This window comes from Canis lupus, chromosome 29 (genome assembly GCF_048164855.1).
Source record: "Canis lupus baileyi chromosome 29, mCanLup2.hap1, whole genome shotgun sequence".
Classification (NCBI taxonomy): domain Eukaryota; kingdom Metazoa; phylum Chordata; class Mammalia; order Carnivora; family Canidae; genus Canis; species Canis lupus.
In genome coordinates, this window is record NC_132866.1 from 40,417,064 (window position 1) to 40,443,720 (window position 26,657).

At 43.3% G+C, this 26,657-nt stretch overlaps 1 protein-coding gene and 1 long non-coding RNA gene across 13 annotated transcripts in view; both read left to right on the plus strand.

The window, feature by feature from the left end:
- Positions 1-9,765, plus strand: part of VSTM4 (V-set and transmembrane domain containing 4) — a 107,110-nt gene extending 97,345 nt beyond the window's left edge. For 6 of the 11 annotated variants that reach the window (XR_012020966.1, XM_072806357.1, XM_072806356.1 and 3 more), the window contains one exon: positions 7,743-9,308. Coding sequence is in view for 5 of the 11 variants with exons in the window: in XM_072806352.1 (XP_072662453.1) it covers positions 7,743-7,868 (126 nt within the window). In the remaining 6 variants the exon portion in view is untranslated. Of the gene's footprint in view, positions 1-7,417; positions 7,544-7,742; positions 9,309-9,594 lie in introns of those variants that run through there. The other 5 variants (XR_012020968.1, XM_072806359.1, XM_072806358.1 and 2 more) reach the window with 3 other exon arrangements.
- A 9,229-nt stretch (positions 9,766-18,994) lies between these two features.
- LOC140621240 (uncharacterized) overlaps positions 18,995-26,657 on the plus strand; it is a 34,041-nt gene continuing 26,378 nt past the window's right edge. For both annotated transcript variants that reach the window (XR_012020975.1, XR_012020976.1), the window contains exons 1-2: positions 18,995-25,863; positions 25,995-26,228. This is a non-coding gene — a long non-coding RNA (uncharacterized lncRNA). The remainder of the gene's footprint in view (positions 25,864-25,994; positions 26,229-26,657) is intronic.

Sequence of the window (26,657 nt, forward strand, 5' to 3'; positions counted from 1 at the left end):
TAATTTAATTTTTTTATTTTTTTATTTTTTAAAAGATTTTATTTATTTATTCATGAGAGACACACAGAGAGAGAGGCAGAGACACAGGCAGAGGGAGAAGCAGGCCCCATGCAGGGAACCCGATGTGGGACTCGATGTGGGACTCGATCCTGGGTCTCCAGAGTCACGCCCGGGGCTGAAGGCGGCGCTAAACCACTGAGCCACTGAGAGTTTTTTAAACAAGTGTCCCCACACATTATTCTAGTACTATGAATTTATTTTCCACATTAAAAATTTTAATTTATCTGGAATTTGGTGTAAAGAATGATGTAGGGATATGATTTTCTTTTTCAAGTGGCTACCCAAGTGTCCTAACAGTATTTATTGAAAAATAGTATTTTATTTTACTATTCTGGGTTAATTTCTGGACTTTCTCATCAGTGTCACTGACAGGTGTACCCCTTTGACAGTACCATTCAAATTCTGTCTTTTAATTTTGTTAATTGTTTCTTTTGCTTTTTAGCTTTTCAGTTTTATGTAGTACCATTTGTTAATTTTTTTTCTTTGTTATTTGTGCTTTTGATGTTATTACCAAAAAATATTATTTATAAGACCAATATCAGTGAGCTTCTCCCACATGTTTTCTTCTAGGACTTCTGTGGTTTCAGATATTTTGTTTAAGTCTTTGATACATTTCAAATTATTTTTTTGTGAGTGACGTGAGATAGTGGTCCAATTTCATTATTCTGCATGTGTTTCTCCAAATTTCCCACCACCATTTGTTGAAGAGACTATCCTTTTACTATTGAGTGTTCGTGGCTCCCTTGTCAAATATTAATTGACCGTATATGCTACGGTTTTTCAGTTGTCTAATGTGTCTGTATTTGTGCCAGCACTCTCATGTTTTTAGTACTGTGGCTTTGTACTATAGTTTGAAATCCAGAAGCATAATACCACTGGCTTTGTTATTTTTTTTCTCAGGATTGCTTTGGCTATTTAGGGTCTTTTGTGGTTCCACACGAATTTTGGGATTGTCTCTTTTATTTCTGTGAGGAATGCCTTTGGTATTTTGATGGGGATTATGTTGAATCTGTAGATGGCTTTGGGTAGTATGGACATCTCAGCAATATTAATTATTCCAATCCATGAACATGGGATATCTTTCTCTTTGTTTGTGTCTTCTTCAGTCTCTTTCAGCAAAGTTTTGTGGTTTTCATTGTATAAATCTTTCACTTCATTGGTTAAATTTATTCCTAAGTATCTTTTTGATGCTGTATTGAATGGGTTCATTTTCTTTTTGTTTTTCAGGTGCTTCATCTTTAGTGTAAAGGAGTGCAGTTAATTTCTATATGTTGGGCGATGCCTGGGTGTCTCAGCAGTTGGGTGCCTGCCTTCGGCCCAGGGTGTGATCCTGGAGTCCCAGGATTGAGTCCCACACTGGGTTCCCTGCATGGAGCCTGCTTCTCCCTCTGCCTATGCCTCTGTGTGTGTCTCTCATGAATAAATAAATACAATCTTAAAAAAAAAGATTTTATTTTATTTTATTTATTTATTCATGAGAGACAGAGATAGAGAGAGGCAGAGACACAGGCAGAGGGAGAAGCAGGCTCCATGCAGGGAACCCGATGTGGGACTCGATCCCGGGACTCCAGGATCACACCCTGGGCGGAAGGCAGGAACTCAACCGCTGAGACACCCAGGCATCCCCAAATAAATAAAATATTTTAAAAAAAATTTCTATATGTTGGTTTTGTGTCCTACCATGTTACTGGAATAGATTTTTACTAATTCTTTGGGATTTTCTATATATAGGAACCATATCATCAGCAAATAGTAACAGTTTTGCTTCTTCCTTTCTGATTTGAATGCCTTTCATTTCTTTGTCTTGCTTAATTGCTCTATCTAGGACTTCCAATATTATATTGAATAGGAGCGGTGAGAGTGGGCATCCTTGCCTTGTTCCTGATCTCGGAGGGAAACACTTTCAATTTCTCTCCATTAAGTATAATGTTAGCTGTGATTTGTCATATGTGTTGCTTATTATGTTGAAGTATGTTACTTCTATAACTAGTCTTAAAGGTTTTTCTCATGAAAGGATATTGTATTTTGCCAGATGCCTTTTCTGTATCTACTGAGATGATCGTGTAACTTTTTATCTTTCATTTTATTAATGTGGTGGATTACATTTATTGATTTGTGTATGTTGGGCCATCCTTGCATCTCAAGGATAAATCCCACTTGGTCTTGGTGTGTAATCCTTTTAATATGTTCACGAATTCGATTTGCTAACATCGTTTTGAGAATTTTTGCATCTATATTCATCAGGGATATTGGTCTATAATTTTCTTTTCTTGTGGTACCCCTGCCTGGTTTTTGTATCAAAGTGATGATGGCCTCATAGGATGAGTTTGGGAGTGTTTCCTCCTCCTTGATACTTTAAAGGGGTTTGAAGAGGGCTGATATTAATTGTTCTTTACATGTTTGGTAGAATTTTCCCATGAAGCTGTCTGGTCTTGAAGTTTCTTGTATTGGGAGTTTTCTTATTACTGTTTCAATCTCTTTACAGTTAGAACAATGTCTCTTTCGCTTTTCTATTTCCTCCTGATTAAGTCTTCTTAGGTTATGTGTTTCTAAACACTTCTTCTCAATTATTAAATTTGTTGGCATATAATTTTTCATAGTAGTTTCATGATTCTGTGTATTTCTGTAGTATCTGTTCTAAGATCTTCCCTTTCATTTCTAAATTTTATTTGAATTTTCTCTATTTTTCTAACTTGAGATTTGTTGATTTTGTTTATCTTTTCAAAGAACCAGCTCTTAGTTTCCCTGATCCTTTCTATTATTTTTCTGTTTTCTAGTTCATTTATTTCCACTCTGATCCTTACTCTTTTCCTCCTTTCTGTTAACTTTGGGCTCAGTTTGTTTTCCTTTTGTAGTTCCTTATGGTGTAAAATTAGGTTGTTTGAGATCTTCCTAATTTCTTAATATATGCACTTATTGTCATAAACATTCCTCTCAGAACTGCTTTTGATATATCTCACAAAAATTGATGTTATATTTTCATTTGTTTTGAGATAATTTTTCATTTCTCTTTTGACTCTTCTTTGATCCCATGGTTGTTTAGAAATGTGTTGTTTAGTTTCCAAATATTTTTAGATCTTCTCACTTTCCTCTTATTGATACCTAGTTTTATACCATGTAGTCCAAGAAGATACTTGTTATGATTTCAGTCTTCTTACTTTTCCTAAGATTAGTTTTGTAGACTGACATAATCTATCCTGGAGAATGTTCCATACACTTGAGAAAATGTGCATTCTGCTGCTATTGGGAGGAATATTCTTTTTTTAAAAGATTTTATTTATTTATTCATGAGAGACACAGAGAGAGAGAGAGAGAGGCAGAGACACATGTGGCAGAGGGAGAAGCAGGCTCCATGTAAGGAGCCCGATGCGGGACTCGATCCTGGGACTCCAGGATCACACCTGGACTGAAGGTGACACTAAACCACTGAGCCACCAGGGCTGCCCAGGGTGGATATTCTATATGTGTTGGTTAAATCCATTTGTACTAAAATAGTTGCAATTTCAACATTTCCTTGTTGATTTTCTGTTCAAATGATCTATCCATTGCTGAAAGTGGGGCATTGAAATCCCCCACAATTATTGTATTGTCTATTTCTGCCTTATGATCTTTTATTAATTACTTAACTTCTTTTATTAATGACTTAATATATAATATACCCATATGCTTAAGTAATACTAATTACTTAATATAATTAATATATACTTAATTCATTCCTTAGTTGTTGGAGCATATATATCTACTATTGTTATATCTGCTTGATGTATCAACCCCTTTATTATTATAACCTTTGACTCTGGTTACTCTTTTTGACTTGAAGTCTATTTTGTCTGATACAAGTATAGCTATGCCTAATTTTTCATTTCTGCTTGCTTGGAATACCATCTTACATTTTTTCACTTTAAACCTATGTGTGTCTTTAGAGCTGAAATGAGTCTCTTGTAGGCAGCATACAGTTGGGTCTTATTTTTTTATCTATCCAGGCACTTGTGCTTTTGATTGGTGAGTTCAGTCCATTTACATTTAGGGTGATCATTGATAATCAAATATTTACTACTGCTATTTTATATTTTGCCTCCTGGTTACTTTGTCTCTCCATTGTTTCTTTTTCCTCCTGTTTCTATCTACTTTTGTTAAGTTGGTGGTTTTTCATGTCACTGGCATAGTCTCCTCCCATCCCCATCCCCTTTTTTTAGTTTTGTGTCTATGCTTTAGATATTTGCTTTGTGGTTGCCATGAGGTATACACAAACCATTTCATAGATAAAATAGTCCTTTTCCTGCTGATAGCAGTTTATCTTCATTTGCCTCTAAAGGTTCCATTCTTTTACTCTTCCCCTTTTATATTTTGATGTCACAAATGATCTCTTTGATACTGTGGATTTGTTACCAAGTTGTAATAACTATAGTTATCTTTAATTCTCTTTTCCTTTAATCTTTGTGCTGTAGTTAAGAGGTCAATATATTATTTTAAAGAAGAGCTATTGTATTCTAATTCTATGTATTGCCTAAATCACAGTTTTGTGTACTTTCATCTTGTCATTTCAGCTTGAGGAGCTCCATTTCTTGTAGCGAAGGTCTAGTGGTGATGAACTCTCTCAGCTTTTGTTTGGGAAGACCTTTATTTCTCCTTAATTTCTGAAAGATAGCTTTACCAGATATTTTTGGCTGATGGTTTTTATCCTTCAGTACTTTGAATATGTCATTCCTCTCCTGGCCCGTGGAGTTTCTGCTGAGAAATCTGCTGATAGCCTAATAGGGGTGCTTTTGTAGGTTACTGTCTTTTTTCCCCTCTTGGCTGTCTTTATAATTCTTTCTTTATTGTTGAATTTGACCATTTTAATATAAAGTGTCTTGGAGAGGATCTTTTCTCATTGAGATAATAAGGTGTTCTATTGGCTTTGTGGTCTTGTATATTCAGTTCCTTCCCCAGGAGTAGGAAGTTCTCAGCTCTTATTTCTTTAAATACGCTCTCTTCCCTTCCCCTCTCTCTTCTTTATGGGATACCCATTATTCTTATGTTGTCTTTTCTATTGGAGTCAAATGACTCCCATAGTTTGTACACTATTTACAAATTTCGGTTCTCTCTTCTTTTCTACCAGAGTCATTTCTATATTTTTGCCCTTGAGCTCACCAATTCTCTCTTCTGCATCATGTGCTGTATTTCCAGTACATTCTAATGCATTCTTTGTCTCATTTATTGAGTTCTTCATCTCCAGGATTTCTGTTTGGTTCTGTTCTAGAATTTGAGTCTCTTGGTAAAGTATTCCTTCTATTAGTTTCATTACTGGTATCACTGCACTGTCTTCCTGAGTTTTCGTATGGCTTGTTGAACTCTTTACCTCAAGTATTTTAAATTATCAGATAGACTAAAATATTCCATATCTTTGGGTTTGGTTGCCGGAAAATTGTCATTTTATCTTTGTGAGACCAGGTTACTGTGACACTTTTTCACGTTACTGTGATTGTTCATGATGTTTGATGAGAAGTGGTCCTACCACTGCATTTGAAGTAGTGAACACCTTTTCTATGTAGGCAAATTTTGTTTACTTTGATTCTAACAGCTCCACTGGTAGGTAGTTCGGGACCTTCCTTTTGTTTTCCAGAAGATGGCGCTATAGCACAAGTTTTTGGCTCCCGTTAAGGGAGCTGACAGGCTGCTATGCATTTAAAAAAGCAAAAGGTGAGTGCAGAGCAGGGGTGAGTAAGGAAGGTGTGTGCTCACTCAGTGCTTAGGGCTTTGGGTGTGCCCACTGCTTCATAGGGGGATCCTGAGGTAGGGATAGTCCTTTTGCCTTCTGGGGCAGACAGCAGGAGACACTTTAGTCAATCCCTTTCCCTCTCCCCCATCACTGTTGTCTTCCTTCCAGCTGTAAGGCACATAGCCGGCCCACTTGCACTTACTGCCTTCACCCTTCACCTTCTCTGCCAGAAAGGTGGTGCAGGCTGGTTGCTGGACCACCCACACCTTCTCTGCCATCACTGTCCATGCCACCACTGGCTCTACCACCACCACCCTCCCTCTGCAGCCTCCTCTGCAGTCCATTCCACCCACCTTCAGGTGCACAGATGGACAGATCTCTCAGGTGTCCTGGTCTGCTATACAGAGGTACTTTTCTTTTTGGTTATGGATGTCCAATTAGTTGTACATCGAAGGGGAGAGATAAAAGGAATGACTTCTGCTGCCATGATGCTGATGTCACTCCATAGTAATCCACCAGTTATTCTTTATTTTAATAATGTTTATTAATCATGGCAGGAAAATATATGCCTATGCTTCTTTCATTTAAAAGTTATTTTTAACAAAAATGTTTCTTTTTAATTTTATTAAATGCCTTTCCAGCATCTATAGAGATGACCATATTGTTGTTTGCATCTATTGCTCTAATGGATTGTATTGGTTTATTTTTCTAATATTGAACCATCTTTGCATTCCTGGAACAGTATTATCTGCCCTTTTAATGTGTTGCCTCATGCTGAGTAAATCTGACTTAAATTTACATTAATAAATGAGATTGCTTTAAAACATGTGAAGTTTTTCTTTTAATGTTCTGAATCAGTTTTATTACCTGGAATTACCTTTTCCTTAAAGGAATTTCTCATAGAAATTTTCCTATAAAGCTGCCTGGCCTCGTGTTATAATTCTAGTGTTGTTCTGCTTTGTGATTGATAGTATCTGCTTTAATTTGATTGATATTTCTTTTTATTTTTTCCCATTTATTTTGTTCTTTTCTAACTTCTTTAATTGGATGCTTGATTTATTTAATTCCTAATATTAATATAAAAATTTAAGATTATGATTTTTCTGTGAGTACTACATTCTTTGGGTTCTGGCAAGTAATATTTTCTTTTTCATCATTATCAAGATATTCCAGAACTTTAGTTTTATAAGGTTAAGTCATTCAAGAAAATGTCTAGATGGTACCATTCTAATTTTGTTATTAATTTCTAGAGTATTGTGTTTCTGTCTCTTTTATGTATTTATTTTTTGTTTCCTTTTAATCAGAAACTGTTAGTGGGATGCCTGGGTGGCTCAGTCGGTTAAGCATCTGACTCTTGATTTCTGCTCAGGTCATGATCTCAGGGTCATGAGATGAAGCCCCATGTTGGGCTCTGCACTCAGTGGAGAGTCTGCTTAAGATTCTCTCCCTCTATCCTCCTCTTGTGCACACTCTGTCTCTGTTTGTTAACATTATTTTCAGAATTAAAGTTTACTTTGTAGCTTAATGTTTAGTCATTTTTTATTAGTGTTCTATGTCAATTTAAGAATAAATCATGATGTCTCTTTTCAGGGCATAATGTTCTTTTTTTAAGTTTTTTTTTGTTTTGTTTTTTGTTTTTTTTTAAATTCATGAGAGACACAGAGAAAGAGGCAGACACAGGTGGAGGGAGAAGCAGGCACCCTGCAGGAGAGACTCGATCCCAGGACCCTGGGATCACGACCGGAGAGCCAAAGGCAGATGCTCAACCACTGAGCCACCCAGGTGCCCCCATAATATTCTTTATAAGACAGTGAGATGTATATAATTATGACTTTTAGGTTTTATATATCCTTGGGGAAATTTTGTCCGTTGTTTGTGTTTGGAACCCCAGAATGCAGTAAAAATGCACACTTGATGAATGTATGATGTAGAACTCCCTGTGGTCAACTAGAGTTGTGTTGTGTTGTGTTTTGTCTTCTAGCCAAAGATTGCTGAGGAGAACCTGACCTATGCTGAGCTGGAGCTGGTCAAACCCCCCCGGGCTGCCAAAGGCCTCCCCACCAGCACCGTCTATGCCCAGATCCTCTTTGAGGAGAACAAGATGTAACATGGCATCCTCTTCCGTGGTCGTCTTCTGTGGTCCTCTTTCATGGTCCTATTTATACCTGCCATCCTAGTTATTTATGATACTATGGAAACAACATCCTTATTTTTGTGCCTTCTGTGTGGCAGAGAGCCCCTTTCCAACAGTGTTCCAGGTATCTTCAAAGAAAGGTATGAGGCACTAGGTACTAGGCTCCTCTCTGTAAAAGAGTAGGGGCTGCAGCCCTTGGACAAATCTCCCAGGACAAGATTTTTCTGGGTCTGAGCCCTGAGCAGTGTGGACTCTGATTCTGAGAGCACCCAACGAGATTTTTCTGCTGAGCCAAACCCCTTCATTTTTCTTCTCTTTTCTGGTTTTAATCTTTTTAAAATCTTATTTTAATCTTCTACTCTTCCTGCATTTGTGATATCAAGCTCAGAGTATATAGCTAGAGGAAATGCCATTATAGGCCAAAGTGTGAGATGATAGATAGATACTAATTGGTTTTCAGATAACATTTCTAAGGGCATCTAAAGCAGAGAAAACTGCTTATTCCAAATGGTCACTCAAGATAGCATCTCTTGTTTTAAATAGATGCACTGACCCTGCTGATTTAAGGGCAGAGGCAGATTGTGGGAAACTTTGATGTCTGAGCTAACACTCCACTGTCTCTAAATACCCCAGTGCCCATTTCCCCATCTGTGTTCACCCAAGGCTGAAGGACAAGCAGCAGGTAGCACACCATTCTAAAGGACTTCCACCTCTCCATCAGGGTGGACTTGTATTGGCATAGAAATTTATATTCTCCAAAAAATTCTTATGGAGTTAGCCATCCATTGACACACTGGAGGAAGTAAGACTTTTGGAAGTGTGCCAAGGTTACCAGCCTAATTGGATGTCCACTCGTGTGAGCAAAGGTTTTTGCCTGGTTCCCCTGGGATAGGAGAGTAGGAAGTGGAAGCTGAGCTGGGAAAATGTGTTTTAAAGACCCTACTGTTGTAAAGTGCCTCTCCTGACTCAGCTTCACATTTCTAATGTGTTTGGATTGGGGTCAGGCAGGGGGATACAGGCAAATAAATCTGTGTGGAAGTTGCTCTGTGTGGACTGATACAACATCCAGGATCTCACTGAAGATGGAGACATTCTAGAAAAGAAACATCTTGTCAACTGTCTCGTTCAAGACACCTTTTGTGTGGGTGTGCTCTGGGTGGTTCTTTACTGCATGCCACAGAAATTATTTGGCTTTGTAATGGATCATGTATATATGGTAAATCATATGTTTTAAACATAGCCTTGAGTGTGACTTGTGCCCCTCTGTATAGCTATGTGAACTTGGTCAAGTTTCTTATTCTCTAATTATCTCAGATTCATGTTTATCTTAAGGTGACTTAACCTCTCATAGAATTCTTGTAATGGGACAACAAATACTGTGAGATTCTGGATCCTATAAATTGCTTTACACTACACTGTGTTAACATTCATGCATCAGCTGGCATACATCTTCAAAATGGAAATTTCTTTACAATTAAGGCTCTCATTATGATAGCTTCAAAAAGTAAATATTTGTCCAAGAACTTAGCTATACAGTAACATTCCCAAAGATAACTTACCAATACCTCTTGTGGTTTATTGGACAGGGTCCAAATTGGGAGCAGGCAGATTTTCTAGAAGCAGAAATAGCTTGGCTTTACAAAGAGAAGGTCATTTTCTCTGGCCTATACTTGCATCTCATTCCCTTCCTGTCTGCCAGGTTTCAAAGACGGTGAATAAACCACATGGCTTTTGAGGAAGAAGTACCACTTGGAAGAATTCACTGGAACTTCCCAGAGCATCCATCAGGAGAGGAAAATATGTTGTTGGCTCATATCATAATTATCATAAGCAGCATATCCCATTTTATCATGGCAATATTCTAGCAAAATGTGGTCCTGTGGTGTTTTGAAAAAGGAGGGTGATTTCTTCATTTGCACAAGGAACCATATGGGCTAGTGGGGTCCCTGGGGTACCAGGTGGGGGTGAAGGGTGGGACATGTGAAGAGAAGATTGTGGGGGCAGCCAAGAGGGTAGGGGAGCCCCCAAGCTTCTGCAGAACCGAACTGAGCTTCAATAACCCTCAAACTCAGGGAGCTTAGGGCCATCCTATATGGAAATAAACACGTGCCACTAAGAAGACCCAGGCTTTGTAGAGCTGGTAGCTACAGGTTAGCCTAATAGGTCTTTGTTTCAGATTCAACTCAGACTTTTCCCTCCAACATTCTGGTCATAACTGCACAGATCCACACTGTGCTGTGTGACCTAGGGACCAGCTGAACACTGAGTATAAGGAGCCTACCAGACCATCACGTCCTACTGAAAATGCTTCCCAAGGGAATCTTGGAAGGTACTTTCGACATCCAAGCAGAGATCATCCCACCATTGTCTCTAGAAGCAAACTATCCAAGTTCTGCTCATAACTGGAAGCAATGGATAATCTGTCCCTGGTGCTTCCTTGGGGTGGTAAATTTTTTTTTAAATTTTATTTTTTTAATAATAAATTTATTTTTTATTGGTGTTCAATTTGCCAACATACAGAATAACATCTAGTGCTCATCCCATCAAGTGCCCCCCTCAGTGCCCACCACCCAGTCACCCCCACCCCCTGCCCTCCTCTCCTTCCACCACCCCTAGTTCGTTTCCCAGAGTTAGAAGTCTCCATGTTCTGTCTCCCTTTCTGATATTTCCTACCCATTTCTTCTCCCTTCCCTTCTATTCCCTTTCACTATTATTTATATTTGGGGTGGTAAATCTTGACATTATTGTCATAGTAAACCTAAGAGGCGGATCTATTCATTTGTGGCCTATCAAAAAAAAAAAAAAAAAATCACTAACCATGACTTGCCTTAACATTTCTAAAGGTAAGTAAGGGAAAAACCTATCATTCAAATGGAAATTAGGAAAAGCTCTTCAACTTGCTTTTACTCTCAGGCCTGTATTGAAACGACTATACTTAAGCAGTTTACAAAAGGGACAATGACTTGCGTATTTAAAAGAAGCCAAAACAGGTAAGAGCCCATTGTTCATAGATGCTGTCAGATTTGTTGGTGAATTTTGACCTAGGCCAGCATGTCATGGAACATGACAGGAAGCAGGGCAAGTAAAAAAGCCCTGAACTAAATAAAGCAGGTGTGGTGCCGGGGAAAAGGGTTGGGATTTCTTTGGGATCACATCTTCGTTAAAGCATTATGATTTTGTTAGCTCACAGGGCAAGTCAGAAAAAGCTAGCCCCCTAACCCCACTCCTCCTAATGTTTGCTGGAGTGAAAATGACATAGGGCACTTGATATTTTTTAGTGCATAGTCATCTGGGTCACCCCACACATCAATAAGCCCAAAACACTCACTTGGGATAAGAACACTAAACGAATTGATGCTTTTAGGGACTATTCATGCCCTTGTTCATCACTCAGCCTCTGGTATGCATGACTATGACCTAGGCTGGGCCAAGAATTGGGCTCATGCTCCAAGGCCACAAAAAAAAAAAAAAATGGTCCAAAGCATGCAAGACACCTAGTCTGGGCTGATCAGAATCCTTGGGAGAAACAAACCATCTTTCCCTTGGGCAGCGAAGCTAGGATGCCACGTATCAGATCTGCCTCCAGCCATGTCTCTGGCAAGTAGAGAAGCCTTGAAGGAGGAAGGAGACTTTGAGAGAGAAGTAGGGAGGAAAATGTTCTGGATGTACAGAATCCTAGCTCCCAGGCCCTAGAATCCCCTGGACTTTTCTTTCCTTCAGATCAATTCACTGCCCCATTTTCCTACCTTCTAAACCCTAGTTTGGGTCAAGCTCATCAGGTTGCAATGGAGAGAACTCTGACTAATATGGAATGCATCAAAGTTGCTTCCCAGCTCAGGAAGCAAAAGAGTGACAACTGAGTGTCACTACCCAAGGAATCTGCTTATATTATATCTCATGATGTACTTGTAGCCACGAGCTCCTGCTGTGCTCTCTCTGCACCTTCTCACTGAGTGGGCTTTCTCAGTGCCCTAACAGCACTCTTCTTGAAGGAGAGGGATTGTCAGGCTTCAGGACTGCTATTCTTCTGATGGAGGGTCTACTGGCCTGGAGTAGGGACACCAGCAGGCCTAGAGTAGTACTAAGCAGCACTGGGGACAGGGTGGGGAAGGGCCCAGAGTGGAAATTCAAATGAGCCATGTCATAGGGATACAGGAGGAAGACTTTTTGTGTGGCTGTGAAGTTTAGGGTGGCTTCTTTATAGAACATGATGTCTCTCAGTATCTATGTATTTCTTGGGGAGAGGGTGGGACCCAGCCCTGTGTCATTCTTAGTCCATTACAAGGTGAGGTGGCCACATGGTGGGGAGGTTGACTCTCCATCACATCCCACTCTCCACATAACACTGGACAAAAGCTATGCACTGGGAAGAACACAAAGTAGACATTCATGGTCTAGAGGAAGGGCCTGCCTTCAGCATGGACAGATTGAATGTGAGCTACAGTGGAGTGTCCAAATGGGTAAGATAGACTAGTGCTCCCTAAACTTAAACAGATCACCTACGGGATCTTGTTAAGCTATGGATAGTGGTTCAGGAAGTCGAGGTGGGGCCCGGGAGTCTGTGTTTCTGACGAGCTCCCAAGGAGTGCCCATGCTTCTGAATCTGGACCACACTTGGAGTGGCATCGATGTAAACTGTTGGGAAATGTGGATCTGGAAGCCCTGGAGGGTTGGGGGCTGTCCTCAGAGTATAGGTCATAGTTGAAGCCTGATAGCAAAATCCCCAGGGAGAGGCAACCCAGTGAGGAGGGAAGGTGCCCCAGCCACAGTGATGGGGAGCACACTGCTGGCAGCTCCAGGAGCAGGTGAACAAGTGATTAGAGGAGTGGGAGGGGGCTGGAGAAACCCAGGTCTGTGAGTTTCTCAAAGAAGGAAGTGGTTAGCAGTGTGCACCCTACAGAAGTCAAACAGAGGTTGAGCCTTTGCCCATTCTGAATTAATTGTACATTTTGCATTTTTCAAAATGATTTTCTTTTTTTTTTGCTGGGGAAAACAATTCCCCAAGTGCACAAGGCTAACAGACTTTGGTATTTCCCCCCCAGAGAAGTGTCTTTCCATAGGGTGGCGATAGGGGGAAGATTCTTTCTTTTTTAATTTTTTTATTAGAGTTCAATGGGCCAACATATAGCATAACACCAAGTGCTCATCCTGCCAAGTGCCCCCCTCATTGCCAATCACCCCACCCCAACCCCCCACCCACTTCCCCTTCCACTACCCCTTGTTCATTTCCCAGAGTTAGGTGTCCCTCATGTTTTGTCACCCTGAACTGATATTTTCATTCATTTTCTCTCCTTTCCCTTTCACTAATTTTTATATTCCCCAAATGAATGAGACCATATAATGTTTGTCCTCCTCCGATTGACTTACTTCACTCAGCGTAATACCCTCCAGTTCCATCCACGTGGAAGCAAATGGTGGGTATTTGTCATTTCTAATGGCTGAGTAATATTCCATTGTATACATAGACCACATCTTCTTTATCCATTCATCTTTCGATGGACACCGAGGCTCCTTCCACAGTTTGGCTATTGTGGACATTGCTGCTAGAAACATCAGGGTGCAGGTGTCTCGCGTTTCACTGCATCTGTATCATTGGGGTGAATCCCCAGTAGTGCAGTTGCTGGGTCGTAGGGAAGATCTATTTTTAACTCTCAGGAACCTCCACACAGTTTTCCAGAGTGGTTGCACCAGTTCACATTCCCACCAACAGTGCAGGAGGGTTCCCCTTTCTCCACATCTTCTCCAACATTTGTGGTTTCCTGCCTTGTTAATTTTCCCCATTCTCGCTGGTGTGAGGTGGTATCTCATTGTCGTTTTGATTTGTATTTCCCTGATGGCCAGTGATGCAGAGCATTTTCTCATGTGCTTATTGGCCATGTCTATGTCTTCTTTGGTGAAATTTCTGTTCATGTCTTTTGCCCATTTCATGATTGGATTGTTTGTTTCTTTGCTGTTGAGTTTAATAAGTTCTTTACAGATCTTGGATACTAGACCTTTATTTCTTGGGTCATTTGCAAATATCTTCTCCCATTCTGTAGGTTGTCTTTTAGTTTTTTGACTCTTTCTTTAGCTGTGCAGAAGCTTTTTATCTTGATGAAGTCCCAATATCATTGTTGCTTTTGTTTCTCTTGCCTTCATGGATGTATCTTGCAAGAAGTTGCTGTGGCCAAGTTCAAAAAGGGTGTTGCCTGTGTTCTCTAGGATTTTGATGGAATCTTGTCTCACATTTAGATCTTTCATGAATTTTGAGTTTATCTTGTGTAAGATGTAAGAGAATGGTCTAGTTTCATTCTTCTGCATGTGGATGTCCAATTTTCCCAGCACCATTTATTGAAGAGACTGTCTTTCTTCCAGTGGATAGTCTTTCCTGCTATGTCGAATATTAGTTGACCATAAAGTTGAGGGTCCACTTCTGGATTCTGTATTTTGTTCCATTGATCTATGTGTCTGTTTCTGTGCCAGCACCACACTGTCTTGATGACCACAGCTTTGTAGGACAACCTGAAATCTGGCATTGTGAGGCCCCCAGCTATGGTTTTCTTTTTTAATATTCCCCTGGCTATTCGGGGTCTTTTCTGATTCCACACAAATCTTAAGATGATTTGTTCCAACTCTCTGAAGAAAGTCCATGGCATTTTGATAGGGATTGCATTAAATGTATAAATTGTCCTGGGTAGAATTGGCATTTTCACAATATTAATTCTTCCAATCCATGAGCATGGAATATTTTTCCATCTCTTTGTGTCTTCCTCAATTTCTTTCAGAAGAGCTCTATAGTTTTTAGGGTATAGATCCTTTACCTCTTTGGTTAGGTTTATTCCTAGGTATCTTATGCTTTTGGGTGCAATTGTAAATGGGATTGATCCTTAATTTCTCTTTCTTCAGTCTCATTGTTAGTGTATAGAAATGCCACTGATTTCTGGGCATTGATTTTGTATCCTGCCACGCTGCCAAATTGCTGTATGAATTCTAGCAATCTTGGGGTGGAGACTTTTGGGTTTTCTATGTAGAGTATTATGTCATCGGCAAAGAGGGAGAGTTTGACTTCTTCTTTGCCAATTTGAATGCCTTTAGTGTCTTTTTGTTGTCTGATTGCTGAGGCTAGGACTTCCAGTACTATGTTGAATAGCAGTGGTGAGAGTGGACATCCCTGTCTTGTTCCTGATCTTAGGGGAAAGGCTCCCAGTGCTTCCCCATTGAGAATGATATTTGCTGTGGACTTTTCGTAGATGGCTTTTAAGATGTTGAGGAATGTTCCCTCTATCCCTACACTCTGAAGAGTTTTGATCAGGAATGGATGCTGTATTTTGTCAAATGCTTTCTCTGCATCTATTGAGAGGATCATATGGTTCTTGGTTTTTCTCTTGCTGATATGATGAATCACATTGATTGTTTTACGGGTGTTGAACCAGCCTTGTGTCCCAGGGATAAATCCTACTTGGTCATGGTGAATAATTTTCTTAATGTACTCTTGGATCCTATTGGCCAGTATCTTGTTGAGAATTTTTGCATCCATGTTCATCAGGGATATTGGTCTGTAATTCTCCTTTTTGGTTGGGTCTTTGTCTAGTTTTGGAATTAAGGTGATCCTGGCCTCATAGAACGAATTTGGAAGTACTCCATCTCTTTCTATCTTTCCAAACAGCTTTAGGAGAATAGGTATGGTTTCTTCTTTAAATGTTTGATAGAATTCCCCTGGGAAGCCATCTGGCCCTGGACTCTTGTGTCTTGGGAGGTTTTTGATGACTGCTTCAATTTCCTCCCTGGTTACTGGCCTGTTCAGGTTTTCTATTTCTTCCTGTTCCAGTTTTGGTAGTTTGTGGCTTTCCAGGAATGCGTCGATTTCTTCTAGATTGCCTAATTTATTGGCGTATAGCTGTTCATAATATGTTTTTAAAATCGTTTGTATTTCCTTGGTGTTGGTAGTGATCTCTCCTTTCTCATTCATGATTTTATCAATTTGAGTCTTCTCTCTCTTCTTTTTAATAAGGTTGGCTAATGGTTTATCTATCTTATTAATTTTTTCTTTTTTTTTTTTTAATTTTTATTTATTTATGATAGTCACAGAGAGAGAGAGAGGCGCAGAGACACAGGCAGAGGGAGAAGCAGGCTCCATGCATCGGGAGCCCGATGTGGGATTCGATCCCGGATCTCCAGGATCGCGCCCTGGGCCAAAGGCAGGCGCCAAACCGCTGCGCCACCCAGGGATCCCTTATTAATTTTTTCAAAGAACCAACTCCTGGTTCTGTTGATCTGTTCCACTGTTCTTCTGGTCTTGATTTCGTTGAGTTCTGCTTGAATTTTAATTAACTCTCTTTTTCTGATGGGCGTTGGGTCCATCTGCTTTTTTTTCTCTAGCTCCTTTAGGTGTAAGGTTAGCTTTTGTATTTGAGTTCTTTCCAGTTTTTGAATGGATGCTTGTATTGAGATGTATTTCCCCCTTAGGACTGCTTTTGCTGCATCCCAAAGATTTTGAACGGTTGTATCTTCATTCTCATTAGTTTCCATGAATCTTTTTAATTCTTCCCTAATTTCCTGGTTGACCCTTTCATCTTTTAGCAGGATGGTCCTTAACCTCCACGTGTTTGAAATCCTTCCAAAATTCTTCTTGTGATTTAGTTCTAGTTTCAAAGCATTATGGTATGAAAATATGCAGGAGACGATCCCAATCTTTTGGTATCGGTTCAGACCCAATTTGTGACCCAGTATGTGGTGTATTCTGGAGAAAGTTCTGGAGAAAGAAGAATGTGTATTCAGTTGCATTTGGATGTAAAGTTCTATAAATGTCTGTGAAATCCATCTGGTCCAGTGTATCATTTAAAGCTCTGGTTTCTTTGGAGATGTTGTGCTTAGAAGACCTATCGAGGGTAGAAAGAGCTAGATTGAAGTCACCAAGTATAAGTGTATTATTATCTAAGTATTTCTTCACTTTGGTTATTAATTGATTGATATATTTGGCAGCTCCCACATTCGGGGCATATATATTGAGGATTGTTAAGTCCTCTTGTTGGATAGATCCTTTAAGTATGAGATAGTGTCCCTCTTCATCTCTCACTACAGTCTTCGGGGTAAATTTTAGTTTATCTGATATAAGGATGGCTACCCCTGCTTTCTTTTGTGGACCATTTGAATGGCAAATGGTTCTCCAACCTTTTATTTTTCAGGTTGTAGGTGTCCTTCTGTCTAAAATGAGTCTCTTGTAGACAGCAAATAGATGGGTCCTGCTTTTTTATCCAGTCTGAAACCCTGCGCCTTTTGATGGGGTCATTAAGCCCATTCACATTCAGAGTTACTATTGAAAGATATGAATTTAGTGTCATCATTCAGTCCCTGAATACCTATTCAGTCCCTGTTTTTGTGGATTGTTTCCTTGGACTTCCTCTTTCTTTTACAGAGTCCCCCTTAATATTTCTTGCAGAGCTGGTTTGGAGGTCACATATTCTTTCAGTTTCTGCCTATCTTGAAAGCTCTTTATCTCTCCTTTTCTGAATGAGAGCCTTGCTGGATCTTGGCTGCATGTTCTTCTCTTTTAGGACCCTGAATATATCCTGCCAGCCCTTTCTGGCCTGCCAGGTCTCTGTGGAGAGGTTTGCTGTTATCCTAATGCTTCTCCCATAAAGGTTAGGGATTTCTTGTCTCTTGCCGCTTTAAGGATCTTCTCTTTATCTTTGGAATTTGCAAGCTTGACTATTATATGTCGAGGTGTTGAGTGGTTTGTTTTTTATCTTAGGGGGGGATCTGTCTATCTCCTGGATCTGAATGCCTGTTTCCCTTCCCAAGTTAGGAAAGTTCTCAGCTATGATTTGTTCAAATACACTTTCTGGTCCTCTATCCCTTTTGGTGCCCTCTGGAACCCCAATTAAATGTAGATTTTTCGTCTGAGGCTGTCATTTATTTCCCTTAAGCTGTTCTCATGATCTTTTGTTTTTCTCTTTTTTCCTCAGTTTCTCTTCTTGCCATCAACTTGTATTCTATGTCACTCACTCATTCTTCTACCTTGTTAACCCTCATTGTTAGGACCTCCAGTTTGGATTGCATCTCATTTAATTCATTTTTAATTTCAGTCTAATTAGATCTAAATTCTGCAGTCATGAGGTCTCTTGAATTCTTTATGCTTTTTTCTAGGCCACCAGTAGCTTTATAATTGTGCTTCTGAATTGGCTTTCTGACATTCAAATGTAATCCAAATTTTGTAACTCTGTGGGAGAGAGTACTGTTTCTGATTCTTTCTTTTGTGGTGAGTTTTTCGTTCTAATCATTTTGCTCAGTGCAGAGTGACTGAAAACCAGTTGTATTGGAAAAAGGAGAAAAAGAAAAAAAAAAGTGGGGGAGAGGAGGGAGGGATAAACAGAAAACAAAAAACAAGGGTGGGGGAGTATCCTCTGGTTCTATATACTGTAAGTCCCTTGACTTCCCCTGGAGCTTTCCAGCTTGCTTGGTCAAGAACTGGCTCTTCCCCTGTCCTTCCAGCTGGTCTTCTGCGGGAGGGGCCTGCTGTGCCGATTCTCAGGTGTGTGCACCTGGGGGAGCTGCCCCGCCCCCTGCCAGGCGCACGGTTCAGGGGGAGCTGTTTATCCTGTGAGGCCCCTGCTCAGTCCCAGGCACAGGGTGACACCAGGGGAACAACCACAGTGGCGGCAGCCAGCTCTCCAGCCCTGGAGTCAGCTCCTGCAGTAACCACCGCAGCTCCCAGTCCGTAGGCGCCTGGATGCCCCGGGGCGGGGGGCGCTGATCTGCACAGCCCGTGGCCGCCCGCGGCAGGAGCGTCCTTGCTGTCCTGGGTCTTCCCGGCCTCCGCCTGTCCCCGGGGGGAGCGCCGGATCTTTGGCTGTGTCCCCGGCGCCCTGGGCTCCGGGCCTGCGCCGCTGGAATGGCACTTCCGGGCCGCGCAGCTCCCCCGCCCTCGGGAGCCACCACCAGAGCCGCCGCGGGAGCTGCTCCCGGGCCCGCCAGGCAGGTGCCCCAGCCCTTCAGGGAGCTCGGCCCGCGGTGTGCGGCGCCTCTCCCCGAGCTCCCTGCGAGGCCTTTCCATCCGGGAAGGTTGGTGCAGCTCCTGCTTCTCCAGGGCTGGGCTTTCCTGGGTTTTCCTTTTTCTCCGGCCTCAGCCCGGCTCCTCGCGGGGCCCCTCCCCCTTGGACACTTACTTACTTATATTTATGTATGTATGTATGTATTTCCATCTTCCTACTTTGTTAGAAGGGCAAACTCTTCTCTCTGTAGCATTCCATCTGTTCTCTCTTTATTTTATTTTATTTTATTTTTATTTATTTTTGATAGTCACACAGAGAGAGAGGGAGAGAGAGGCAGAGACACAGGCAGAGGGAGAAGCAGGCTCCATGCACCGGGAACCCGATGTGGGACTCGATCCCAGGTCTCCAGGATCGCGCCCTGGGCCAAAGGCAGGCGCCAAACCGCTGCGCCATCCAGGGATCCCCTGTTCTCTCTTTAAATCTCAAGTCGAATTCATAGGTTTTCAGGATGATTTGAAAGTCATCTAGGTAAGTTGGTGGGGACAGGTGATTTGGGGACCCTAGTCCTCTGCCATCTTGCCCCGCCTCGGGGGAAGATTCTTAATTAATGCATACAGTGGGGTGTGAGGGGGGGCCACTGTAGTGTTCTGCTCCTTCTGTTGTCATTGATAAAAGATGACTTGGTGTCTACTTTCTAATAAACACAGCTCGATTAGCTTCACAGCAATTAATGTCTGACTGTTAAACGTTAATGTACAGGGCCCTATAGTTTTAAATAGAATTAGAGATGTTTACAGCTTTGGTTAAATGCACCTTGTTCTTCCATATTAAACTTTATTACAAGTGTCCTCCATCAGCAAACAGGAGAAAAACTCATTAGCAGCCGGTATGTGGGGGCCATGGCTGCGGCAGGCAGGACCAGCATTCCATTTTCCTTTTATTAAAGTTTTCTAGCTGCCTGGTGGGTATGATTTATCTCTATGTATGAGTCCAATTAGGACCTCAGACTTCTGAGTCTGTGGGAGGATCTTAGAGAATCCATGAACACCCAAAAATTTTTTTTTTCACCCAAGTATTTTTATACAGGAGTTTGTGTTACATGTGTGAGGGCCTAATACCCTCTTCAGTTTTTTAAAGGAGTCTACGCTCCACCTAAGATGGGATCTTTAGAGACTCTTTGTCAGGGTCCTATCAGCAGGGTCCCCTAAGAGCATCATGATGAAGTCTGTCATTTTACACCTAGGGAAGGTAAAGAGTGGGAAGGGACCCACTGGTTGGCAGCAGAGCCAGGTTGGAACCAAGCTTTCTTGTCTCCAAGCCTGGTGACTGCTCTCCCCACTCAATATCCCAACACTAATCCCTCAACTCCACCACCCAGCTCTGGCCCCAGGCAGCCTACTGTCCCCACTGCGACCCCCAAAGTTCTCAGAGTCTCTCAGTGATAGGTTGATTTCATCCAACCTATCTCATGGTCAATCAGCATTTATTGATCTGTTTATTTATTTGAGAGAGATAACAAGAGAGAGCATGAGCGAGGGGATGGGCAAAGAAAGAGGGAGAAGGAAGCTCACCACTGAGCAGGGAGCCAGATCCAGGGCTCTATCCCAGGACACCGGCCGGGATCATGACCTGAGCCAAAGACAGACTGAACCACTCAGGTGGCCCCGATCGGCATTCTTTAAAATGTCTTATTCCTGCTCATTCTTCCACTTCATCTGGACTCTGATTCCTGGTTCTCAGGGGTCTCCTTCATGTGGTCAGCTTCTCCCTCAGTCTCTGAAGCAGCAAGCATTTCTCAACCTGGGCAGACTAGCTCCCAGCCCATCTTCTCTTGCTTCTCCCTCCCCATCCAGAAGCCACCACTCGCTGCCAGCTCCTCTGCTGAGCTCAGCCTTTCTCAAGCTTTCAGGATTGCTGCTGAGCACGTGTTCAGTTGCAGAGAATATCTGCTTAGTCTTGGCACCATTTGGCACAGGTGTCCTTGTGCTTTTTGAAACCGATTCCCTGCTGTCTATGAGAGCTCTCACCTAGTTGTCCTTCTTGGGGCTTGCATGACCTACATGCTGGTCTCTCTTCCACTCAGCTCTCTGGTGACGGCTCCTTACAAGATTCTGTCCTTAGCCTTTTGTCTTTGCATCCACACTGATGTCTCTGACCACTATCTGGTGGCGGCCTGCAGACTCCACATCCAGAGCTCCAACTGGACCCTTCCCCTGAGTTCCACGGTTACCTACTAGCCCTTTCCCCCTGAGCACTGCCCTTGTCTCTCAGGACCCAGTGCCCACCACTGACAGCACCATGAACATCCCATGCCTCTTAATACCTAGCTGTGCTGTTTTAGAACACCACCATTCATCTCGTGACTAAGGAGACCTGGTGCCATCACTGGAGATGCAGGTCATGAGCAGCAGCAGCAAAACTTTTATAGAAAAATACCAAGGGCCACACACTGTACTGAGTACATTTTTTGCACTGTCTCATTAAACCCATGCAGTTCCATCCCAATCTGCAGACGAAGACGCAGAGGGTCGGAGAGCTCAGCTAGCTTGCTCAAGATGATAGAGCTGTAACCCTATTATCTCCTATGTGCCACCCTCACATTGCCAGCACTTTCCTCTCCTCTCCATCCACATGGCTCCTACCTTCCATCAGCTCTGGGTACCTCCCTAATGGGCCTCCGCCTTCACACCTAACCTTCTTCCCATTCTCCAAAATGCTGCCAGAGGGATGCTTCTAAAGTGTCCAAGTCAGCCCCTGCCTAAAATCCCAGTCCCAGTGGCACTCAAGATGAAGCTCAGCCTCCTAGAGTGGCCCAGGCCCTTCCCTACCTGCCCCCCACCCCCACACACACCTTGCTGGTTTCACTACTGCTGCCCACCCTCCCAACACCTTCACCAGTTGCTCAGACTAAGTGGAGTGTCGGGGCTGCAAGAGGAGGCAGGTCTGGCCAGGGGAAAGCCTGTCCTGGCAGTTCCAGTTCCTCTCCTCAGAGCATAGGGAGCTGAGGCCACACCTTTGAACACTGACCAAAGCCCCAGGGGTAGCCACACAGCTCCCTCTTCTACAGCATCCAGGGCAAGAACCTCAGGACCAAGAAGCTCAGGTAGGGGTCATCATGCTTCCTGGGTGTCACAGGTACAGCTGCTGGTTTTGGGAGCACAGTGGTGGCAAACTCTGAAGCAGCCTGCATCTAAGGCAGTGGAATGGGGAGACCGCTAGCTTTTGGGAGGTGTGTGAGGGTTTTGTCTACACTGGCAGGATAAGCTTAGCTAGGATTGACCGTGGAGACAACCACAGGTGAGCTCCCCTGGGCCTTCTGTGATGTCAATAGAGGGGCAACCAAAGAAAGACTGGGCATGCTTCTGGGCCAGGAGAGTGCTACTCAAGTCACATGTCACCATGGAGGGACAGATCTTATCTCTGGCTCCAGCTGGCAACATGGGACTCCCAGCCACCAGAAGACAGGATTTTTGGAAAGAGAGTCCATGTGAGCAGAACTCTGTGGAGAGGCAAGAATCTTTCAGGAGGTAGAGGGCAGGGGGGTCCCCGGGCTGTAAAGATCCCCCTGCATGCAGAGATCCTGGTGTGAAGGCGCGTGTCCAGAGAGCAGGGGGCATGGGGCTCCTTGTCTGCCTCACCTGGGGATTGCAGTGTCAAGGAGCCAGGGCTGTCTGGGAAGTGCCTGGGCCACAGGCCTTTCACCTGGAATTGCAAGCAATGTACAAGCTGGGAGGTATGCTGGGCACAGGGGGTCACCTTTTGCGATCGTGCAGAAACTGAGGCCAGCTGGGTTAGGAGAAAAGCTGCAGTAAAAAGATAATTTGGTACACCTGCTGGATGGCAGAGACAGCAAAAATGACACTGCAGGGAAAAGTTCTTTACTTATGGTCTCTAAAGTTCTGGAATGCTGTCCACTCCCATCCCCAGTGAAGGGAGCTTGGTGGCCTGGACACTTTTAGCTTTAGTTTGTTCTCTTATTTTGATAGATGTGGAATTTATGCACACAACTGGCCACATGTTTGTTGCAGACTCGTGAATAGAGAGGAGACCTTTGCTAATTCACAGACTCCCTCTGTTCATGGGCAGCTTAACCGTGAGTGGTAGGAAGGGAGTCCCATCCAGGGTGTGGGGCTTCCTGACTTAGCAGCCCAGGACCTGGTGGGGACTCTGCAGCTGCCATTCTCCCCCTGCCACTCCTGGGCTGCTTCTCCCAGCCCTCTCCATCTTTGGCCCACTCTGGACAGCAGCCCCTCTGCTCAAGACTGGCAGCGCCTCCCGGTGGCCCCAGCTTAGAACTGGTGGCCCTCCTTTGCTCCCATCCCACCCTCCTTCCCAGCAACCTCTCTGCCTGTCACAGGTGGGTCCTTTTACTGCTCTTTTTTTTGGGGGGGGGGGGCGAGGGGGGGAGACAAGCTAAATATTTTAATTTGTTTACAAAACAACATTTTCATAAAATTTCTGTAGGTTCTAGATATCTCTAGAGATGGAGTTTCCTTCAGTCTGAAAAAGCAAACATGAAGGAATCAACAATGTTTTGAACAAGAGTTGTTCAAAACAGTCAGCATTGTCCTTCAACTCATTCAGTTGTTCCTTTTTGTTCTGTTTAAATGAAGCTTTTTCATTGGTTCTGGCAACTCATACTGTAGATTGATGATCTCAGGGTGACAAGAAACCAGTATTTGAAAAAGTCCCCTTCTTGAATCTTCTGGAAGCTGGACCATATTTTTGCAAGAGCATCAGAACAACACCTGTAAATGACAGGGAAGTCAACAGTGGATGCGGTTAAAGACCCAATGAGAGTTCATTGGAATGCAGTCGAGAAGAAAATTTGATTATTTTTTGTAACATACCGCATTTTAACAATTCGAATGTCGAGTGATGGCACTGTATCAGGACATCTTGCAACTTCAGGAATTTCATTTCGTTTTTGGAACACCGACAGAATTCACACACCAAATATAATCTAAGAGGGCTTATTATTATTTGTTTGACAAAGCTTCTCATGTGACTTCACATAGCCAGTAAGCTACATATATTAGTCAAGAGACTCTAATTAGGGTTTGACTTTCTGGGAATATGTTGAAAGTCAATGAACGAATGAACGAACAAGCAAACAGCCAGCCAGCCAGCCAAACAAACCAACCAAGCAAGCAATCAACTAACATTTCCGGAGGTTTCAAGGCACGTGCCTACAAAGGATCCAGGATCGTTACAAAACTGAAAATGTCAGTATCTGCTTTGCCAAGGTGGCCCTAGGAGATCCTACAGGAGGTTATAGTATTGTCACCAAATGTAGATCCTTTACTATTGAGAAGTTTCCACTCTCTTACATAGGTAAAGACCGGATAAAAATGAATGTAAAAGCCTTGCTGTTCCTCTACATTGCCACACCTGCTCTTCCTACTCCAGCCTTCACCAAATCCTACTCTTGTTCTTTTTTACCATCTTCGTTTCCTGCTTTCCTTGTGCCTTCCCTCCATTTGCAAGGAAAGCAGTTATTTCGTCATGTGCAGAAAGCTGGCTGGGACCCAGGCATGTGGGTCCAGCCATTCTCTCTGGCTCGGGAGCATGTGCACCCCAAGGAGGAGCCGTCCCGAGGCCCAGGACAGGAGTGCTGGTGCAAAGTTCTAGCCCGCAGGCTGGCTCTCCCATCAGCTTGTTCTCACCTAGACTGACGATGAAAACATCTACTGGGTGTTCATCTACCCCATGAACACATGGTGCACTAAGCCTGGGTGCAGAGTCACCTCCTTTCCTTGCTCCCAGGACTTTCCATGAGGCGCAGACAACTGGTCTCCAGCTCCTGGCTCTGCTTCCTTGGCACATCTTCCTCCTCAGATTGCTCACCATTGGGGAACAGGACATGAGATGATGGCTTTCTTCCCCTCAGGGGACAGTGAGTTCCACTAAAGGCAAGCCCCTCTCTTCTTTGTTACCACACTGTCTCAGCAGCCAGTCATAGAGCCTAGTACCCAACCATTTCTTAACATGTAGAAGGGAGACACAGGGTGGAAAAGGAGACACTGAGGTGTTTTGAAAACTAAAATAGATGACCCACATGGAGGAAATTATTTTCCCATAGGTTTTATTTCTCCCTAAGGCATCCAAATCCTGTGCCCCAAACCACATTACCCAGAGCTTCCACAACTCAGCAAAAAGGCACAGCTATATTTATCCTGTTGGCAGCCCCCTCTGCCAGTTTCCATCAAAGATCAGCCTGAAATAACATGTTTGTCGGGTTGGGGGATGGTGACGAGGTGGCAGTGGCTGGTAGCTCTCTGGCTGCGGTCTGGTCCTGGCAGGGTAGGAGGCTTGATGGGAACTCTGGGGTGTCTACTGTCTTCTGTGGGACAAGAAGGAGGTGGTGCATTTTCCCAAGGAAGCCCAGAACCATCATGGCCAGGAGGTTGGCTTGGGGCTGGCTCCATGGCCCCAGAAACATCTAGAGCCATGGCAGTCAGAAGACCAGAGCTGAGGGCTTAGGCCTGGGGGATTAGTCCTCGGCTCCATTGGAGGACACCTGGCTTCAATGTCTAGATGGTGTCAGACTAATGTATAGAGGTGTAGGCAATATTTTATTTCCCTAGATGAAATGCCAACTCTGGAACGGGGTACTGAGAGTAGCTTAGGTCTGTAAGTTACTTACACTTTACAAAGGGTGTTCCAGGTATATTGTTTTTCTCCTCCAAATTCAACACATATTTTCTAGTACTCTCTCTGAGGAAGGGTCAGGGCTGGTCTAATTTCCAGACCCTGTAGCTCTTCCTCTCTCTTTGGCAAAAGCAGGGGTATGAGCCACTGCCTCCCTGTGCCCCAGCCAGCCCCTCCTCTCCTGTTCCCTGTTACACCCTGGTGACACCCCAGCCCCATCTCCCCCGCTGCTCATGCTGCTCAGCCAGGCTCACTTCTCCTCTGAGGAACTCCGTGTGACTTTATGGCTCACAAACTGATACCCTGCAGCAGAGAGAAGTAGCACTTTTAACCACAGACGAGCCCAAGTAAGTAAAATGGATTACCCTGCCTCCCATCGCTTGAGCATGCTGCCACGGGCCATGGGCGTATGTTTCAGTGTTTCGGTGGCTCCACCAGGACGCATGTTTCTTTACTCTTCATATTTGTTTTACTGTAGTAAAATATACATAACAGGACATGGACCATCTCTGAGGCTTGCTGTGTGCAGCTCAGTGGCATCGGTGCACTCACATGGCTGTCGATCATCTCTGCCACCCTCTCCAGAGCCCTTTCATCTTCGCCAGCTGAAACTGTGTTCCCAGTAAACGAGAGTTGCCCAGTAGCCCCCTCTCCTGAGTCACCGGCCACCACCATTCTATTCGACTCTATTCGACCATTCCTGGTACCTCACGTAAGTGGAATCATTCAATATTTGTTTTTTTGTGACTGGTTTATTCTACTCATCATAATGTCTTCAAGGTTCATCTGTCGAGTGGCACGTGCCACACTCCCCTGCCTCTGTAAGGCTGAATGATACTCCATAGCATCTATCTATTGTGCTTTGCTTATCCATTCATCCATCAATGGGCACTTGAGTTGTTTCTACTCTTTGGCTTCTGTGAATAGTGCTGTGTGAACATGAGTGTACGAATATCTGTTCGAGCCCCTGCTTTCAGGGGGTGTGTGCTTTTTCTGAAGCTTGTCACCACTGCCCAGCGCAGGGCCTCACACAGATGGAGTGTGCAACAGATATGGACTGACTTGTTGCCACTTATCCCTTCCCTAGAGGAGTGGATCCCACATTGTTGAGATGAATGCCTTTGGAAGTCAAGATCCCCTT